General features: G+C 32.9%; 1 protein-coding gene across 1 annotated transcript; it reads right to left on the reverse strand.

Moving 5' to 3' along the window:
* Nucleotides 1-887: 887 nt before the first annotated feature.
* LOC149247254 (putative xyloglucan endotransglucosylase/hydrolase protein 13) lies at nucleotides 888-2571 on the reverse strand. Its single transcript, XM_089455850.1, has 4 exons — nucleotides 2116-2571; nucleotides 1933-2033; nucleotides 1569-1762; nucleotides 888-1465 (listed from the first exon to the last, which is right to left on the reverse strand). The coding sequence occupies exons 1-4, from the start codon at nucleotides 2435-2437 to the stop codon at nucleotides 1090-1092; spliced, it is 993 nt and encodes a 330-aa protein (XP_089311976.1). The 5' UTR covers nucleotides 2438-2571; the 3' UTR covers nucleotides 888-1089.
* Between the last annotated feature and the right edge of the window lie 4310 nt (nucleotides 2572-6881).

The raw sequence follows: 6881 nt of genomic DNA on the forward strand, positions 1-6881 counted from the left end.
CATCCGAACTACCTCCTAGATTCTCGACCATGAAAGGCGGAGCAGATGCCGAGGGGACTTATAATAAAGAGAAAACTTGAATCTTTGGAACATGAAAGGAAGGTTAACACTAAAAGGATCAATAACCACAGAAGGAATTACAAGTTGCTGACCTTATATAACTCCAAGCTGGCCTCCTCATCAAACATCAAAGGATATTCACTTACCCCGCAAACTTGCTCCTCTCCGTATTCGAGATACCTGCGCCTATAAGTTTGTTCAAAATGAGTAACCGCCAGACAAGTAAGAATTAAATCTTTAAATTATTTAACATGTCATTGTTTTTTAATCTGTATAAAGACTATTCTCTTATGAATAAAAAAGAAAAATATTTACAGAGAGTTTGAAGCTCTCAGGAGGCCGTAGCCTGTCCTTCCTCAAAAAAAACTGTTGCAGCTAACACTTGGCCTTCTGTTTACATAGATGAAAAACATAAACCCAAAACTCAATAGAGCCAGAGAGGATCGACACTTTGTTGTGAGCCGCCCTATTACAAAATGCAGTTCTATGCCACTATTACAAAAAGCTAGAAAACCAAAATCATAACCTGGAAGATGATAAAAAACCATACTGATAATGTCATTTTTAAAAATATATATATATATATATATAATGTGTATTTTTTAAAATTATTATTTTTTAAAAATTATTATCTTAAGTAATTATTTTATGGTTTTATCCTAACAGGGAGCCTTATTCTGCTAAACACCGAACTTTAATAAAGTCGATTCTCAGAGTTGCGTACATCTTCGTTGTAGACTCCCGTATCAGTCAAAGAGGTATGGTGTTCATTGCTGAGACGCTTAGACGAAACATGAAGCCATGTTTTATTCCAATAAATGCTAAAGCTTCGTATACATGTAGCCTCGGACAATGTATACATGAAAAACAGTGTGCCAAAAGTAGATCACTTTAGTGGATTGGCTAATTTATAATTCCGCGAGTTGAGATGGGACATCATTTCGAATCCATCTATTATGGTAGGTGAGCTGATTCAATAAGTAATAAGTGAGCTGCAATTATTTTACAATATGTAATCAAATTTTGTGATTAAGGATTCATTGCACATTCAGGTGGAGTTGCCGAAAATCTTCCCGACTTGTCGTGACAGTAGTCGTAAATCATGTAGTTTTTACGAACCCAATTAAGTTGCCTGAGTTGATGTTGATTTAGACTTTGAAATTTCGACTGATCCCACCAATCGTTGACACAGGGGGAAGAGCTGCATGCATGGACTTCAAACGATTGATAAGAGGCAATAAAGGGAGCGTCATGCCAGTCTATTTTAACCCTTCCTCCGTCGGTAGCCCAATCCTCTCCATTCCAAAGGGTGGAGACGATCTTCATGGGTCGTTTATTTGGATATGGGACTCCCGCACCTTCATTGTTTTTGAATACCCTGATGGGGATCGAATCAACGGAAAACCTGTTTTCACAAGAGGAAAAAAATATATATGTCAACAGAATTCATGAAATTTTTAAATACAGCTTCTAAATGAGGTTCCGTTTCATTTACTCGAAGCACATACACGATTTGTTGGTGGTCCCAAAGAATAGAATAGTTATGGAAGTCCGCTGTGGGATCAAACCACAGATGAAGTCTTTGTTCTCTATTTCCAACTCCACTTGCAAACACGTTGGTCTGAAGAATGTAAGGATTTCCCGGAAGATTTCCCAGAAATTCGAAGTCGAGTTCGTCATGAGAAGAAGCTTCGGACGACATCTGGATGGAAAATACTGAGATTAGTATATGGTGTATTATCGAAACTATGACCGGTCAGGCGGCAATATTGAAATTTAAAATATACATCTCAGGAATTGAGTTTTAAGTACTATCAACTGATAACAAATCATTCTGCAAGGTTTCGTTCTTGAAAGAAAATAGGCGCTTACATAATACGAGGTAACCGTTCCTGCGGAATTCCCTGAAATCAGCTTAATTCTCATGCTCACGCTGCCGAAGAGGTATTCCTTTTTGGACTGAAAACCAGAACCTAGAGAAACAAGAATCGTTATTATAAACATCCATACAATATTAAATGTAGGATCTCCTTAAAAATGAAATACTTTAATTACCTGAGATTTGATCCATAGTGAGCTGCGCCGTTTGGCCATGGTTCAACAACTTAACTGTACCCCATGAGATATCGAAATTGTCATTGATGTTGGAAGCCTCTACCGAGAAGAGAATAAGAAGGAGAAGTGAAGTTATATATGCCAACTCTTGTAAATATCTTCGAAATACTAACAGAGTTGCACCGCTCTTCATTGCCGGCGGTGGAATTGAGTGACTCAATTGCCTCTTTTTTGGCAGCAGAGTAGTGGACATACCAAATACAAGTTCTGACAGGAGCGAACAGCCTACACCATTCATATATGTATCGAAACTCTCCAGCATACAATTTTTTTATTGCGTTTGGACAAATAAGCGATTAGGGAGCAAAGAGATTGACATCATAGAGCACTTGAATTTAAAATCCTATCGTTATCTACATGACTCTATCTAATTTATCGGTCCTCGTCATTATTCATTTCCATGTCATAATTTCGGGTGCGTAGGGATTCTCTGGTTCTATATAACTTTGACCACTAAATATTACGTGTGAAAACGAATGACTTGTCATAATTTCGGGTGCGTAGGGATTCTCTGGTTCTATATAACTTTGACCACTAAATATTACGTGTGAAAACGAATGACTAAGATTCTTCTCACAACAGCAAACAACTAAACTATGATAAATTCTACCGCCCAAGAATCCCATGCGAGTATCATTGGACAGGTAGTACCATACACAGACGTTAGGTTTTGGGCCTAACACGAATATTTTAATAGGAGGTTCACACTTCTGTGAACGTAATACATGAGCACGGCAAATCTGTGTGTCCCCATAGACAACTGTAACATGTTTAAGAAATTCCGAGTATGAGGTGCAAGAGAATAAAAAGTTAGTATGTCTCATTCACTAATAAAATATATCTTTAATAATGCTTTGATGGTCGATATCCAACCAAGCAGTGAAGGTATAAGCAGTGACGGCAGGGTTGCGGAACAAGTTGTTGTTGACTCAGTTTACCAAGTAGCAGGGATTCCTATCTAGTCCCCGTGGACCCATCTTTCTCAGTCTCATTAGTAGCGGTAAAGGCGGCTATTATTCAAATGCTCCAGGCTTATAATGGTCCTGGGCGGGCCTGCCTTAGTTCAATTACCAAAACTGGTGCTTATTCTGCTTGCTTTGCTCCAGATACCTTTGCCTTTGCTGGTGGCTTTGCTTGCCATATGCTTATTACTCCTTATACCATAGAAAAGACAATCTCAAAAGTACAGGCACCTGGCCGCGTTTCATACGTGGGTGCTTGGTGCATCCATCCACGTGGGGGCAGAAGGGCAAGAATTTCAAGCAAGCAGAGCGGGCCTAATATTCAATATCAACTATAGGTTTAAGATGAGTCTTTTTATTATTTTATTTATTTTGGAAAAAACTTTTAACATAATATTCAATATCAACTATGGAAATACGTTGAAAGAGTTAAACAAAAATTAGAAATGGAAAAGATTTTGAAAAGATATAAGATTGTAGTATAACATTATTAAAAAATAAAAATAAAATAAAATTTTGAAAAAAAAAAATCTCAATATAAGAATTAAACAAAATTTTCTTACCATTAATATAAATAAATTATAAATAATATTTAAAATTAAATATTTATTATATTGATCAACTTCATATTAAATTAAATATATTTAAAATTTGATATAAATTTACAACGTAGCAAATTTATTTATTATATATATATATAAATTTAATGTTTTTAAATTTAAATTTATAATTATAATATACTTTATATTATTTTTTAAGTCAATAATAATATCATAAAATTTAAAATTTAAATAAATTTTTGAATTATTTATTATTAAATAGTTATTTAACATACTGAGTAAAAATGAATATACATGTATGAAATTCTTTTTAATAATTTAAAAATAACTAAAACCACAATTTAGCTTAGATTTTTATTTAAAAATTCAATAAATTAATAAAACATAATAATAATTAATTATACAATATATTAGAAGATTAATTTATGTTTACAACATATTTTACACTATCATACATAATCAGATTTAGTTTTTGTCATCAGATAATGGGAAAAGATAGGAAGTGGAGATTGATTTATCATCATCAACGTATTTTATATAACTTACTAATTATTTTTAATGTATTTGGATTTTTGATTTTATTAAATGTAGTCTTTTATAGTCATATATATTATAAGGTATGGATTTATTTTAAATAAGTGTATTGTTAAGATATTCCTACCAACTTTTTTTAAATAATGATTAAGAAAAAAGAGATTACATATTTTATATAAATTTATATTTAATTTTAATTTAATATGAATTAATTAAATAAAAAATAGTGATTTTAATTATATATATTTTGTTTGAGATTATTTTTAAGATTAATGGTATTTAATAATTTTTTTGTCAAAGTTTCTAATTTACTAGTGAGGTTCATCTTCAAAGCCAAGGTAATATGAAAAAAAAAGATAAATATAATAAAATGAAAAAAAAACTTTTGGAGCCTAACAAGGAGGTTCAGCTTCAATCAAGAGATTATGACTAATAAACTCAATGGTAAGAAATTATAAAATAATTTATATTAATTATCAATTATTAAATTATTAATATTAAATCATATATAATCAAAATTTACATCAACTATTAGTTTTTCGAAAACATAATTTAATCATAACAAAAATATTAAAATAAAATTAATTTAAAACAATTATTAACTTCGTAACAACAACAACAACAACAACAATTATTTCCATATTTTAATAGCAAAAACGATTAAATAAATAAATAGATAAATAAACAAATAAATAAAAATAAAACTAAAATTTGAAAAACAAACATTAAATAAAAATCATAAAGAAAAAGCAAAAGCCTAACCCTTTTTTAGCTTCTAACTATTATTGGTTTTCAAAATAAATCTCATTAGTAGCTTCAAAATATTGACCAAAACATTATTCAATATAATTAATCTAAAAAATAATCTCAAACAACCATTATAGATCACAAAATCCTAAAATAAAAAAATAAAAAATTATAATTTTTATTAAAATACTATTCTTAATCATTATTATAAATCACAAAATTCTAACATAAAAATAAAAATATATATATATAAAATTTTTAGTAAAATATTATTCTTAACTAAATTATTAAGAAAGAGTGTTTCAATAATTAAGTATTATAAAATTTTAGTGTATATACACGCCAAGATTAAAAACCTACTTATTGTTTAATATTATTAAACTTACATTATAAAACATTAAATATATAATTAAAAGAACGAAAAGAAAAACCACATGGTTAGTCAAACCACCCACAAACTTAAGTCATAAAACATTAAATATATAATTAAAAGAACGAAAAGGAAAAAAACATGGTTGTCAAAACACCGCACAAAGTTAAACATATTTTAAGGTTCAAAATTTGTTTATATAGAAAGTTCTAGGTCTAAACATATTTTAAGGCTCAAAATTTGTTTATATAGAAGGTTCTAGGTCTAGTTGTGGTTGTAACAAATACTATAGCTCACACAAAGCACCAAAATTCCTTGTGACGACGTATTTTTAATCATAAGATTGTGAGTAAGAAATTTTGGTTGTATAAATGATATTTATTTTTTTGATTTTGTTGTAGTTGGTATGTGGTGGTACTAATGGTTAAGAGTATGTGTTCCCTCTTAACAAGTCACAAGTTCAAAATTAAACGGGTAGAGTATATATGTGTTCATAGACTTAGCACTCAAAACGAGAGGGCGTAGAGTATATATTCTTTTATAGACTTAGCAATCAAATCGTTGCGTGGAGGTGGGTCCCTTGTCCCACAAACAAGGGTGTCACGCCCATATCTTAGCAATAGTCTTTCAACCACACATTGGTAGGTGCGGCATCACTACCCAATTTCTTTTCGCTAATATTCTCGAGTACGGACTACGCCTAACATTCAACACTTAGAATATTTTTCAACTTTTACCGAGCATTCATTTTTTTAACATAGCAGAAATACATTCATCATCTTCATTTATAAACATATGCACAACGGATACAATCTTCAATGGGAGGGTCAACTCCCTGGTTAGAGTCTGCCCAAATAATGATAGCAATAATCTTTTTACAAGTATTTACATTTAGAATCTTTGCAAGGGAACACCAAGTTCCTTCTTTACAATTCTGTCAAAATACCTCACTCGATTTGCACCATTCAGTGGCGCCCAACTATCATTCAGGGCAGCCCACGCTATTCGTACAACTTGCCATCGGGTAGGAGCGACCACACGAGTTGGGTCAAGTCACCCGCAGCTCATCGCGCAGAGGCGACCACCGGGGTCACCTCCGCAATCGTTCAACAGTCGAGCGATCGTGTCAATCATGTTTCACTACCCTTCGTTCAACACACCACACTGTGCTCTTCATTCGGTCTAACTGCCCATGCTCACTATTCAATCCTCCGCTCTCCGTTCCACCATTCAGCTTTACCCATTTCGTAGTTATTCCACTCGACGCACCATAGTTCTACTAGCCTCCGGCCATGTCACCCGTCCACAACTCATCGCAAGTCTTCGAAATTTACCCGCACTACAACTCACCAATTGTCCGCAGCTCGCTTGTTTGGGCAGGGTCGCCCCACCGTGTAGGCGCGCCCCAACATTCAGCTCGCCCTCTTGCGGTTCGTCCATTAGGTAGACGTGCCCCACTTGAAGCTCGTCCACCGGGCAGACGTGCCCCACCTGTGACCCGTCGAAACCTGAAATTATTTTCTGTTTTGCCTT

The sequence above is a fragment of the Pinus tabuliformis genome, chromosome 7 (genome assembly GCF_031772625.1).
Source record: "Pinus tabuliformis cultivar Carrire ecotype Pingquan chromosome 7, CPIR1, whole genome shotgun sequence".
Classification (NCBI taxonomy): domain Eukaryota; kingdom Viridiplantae; phylum Streptophyta; class Pinopsida; order Pinales; family Pinaceae; genus Pinus; species Pinus tabuliformis.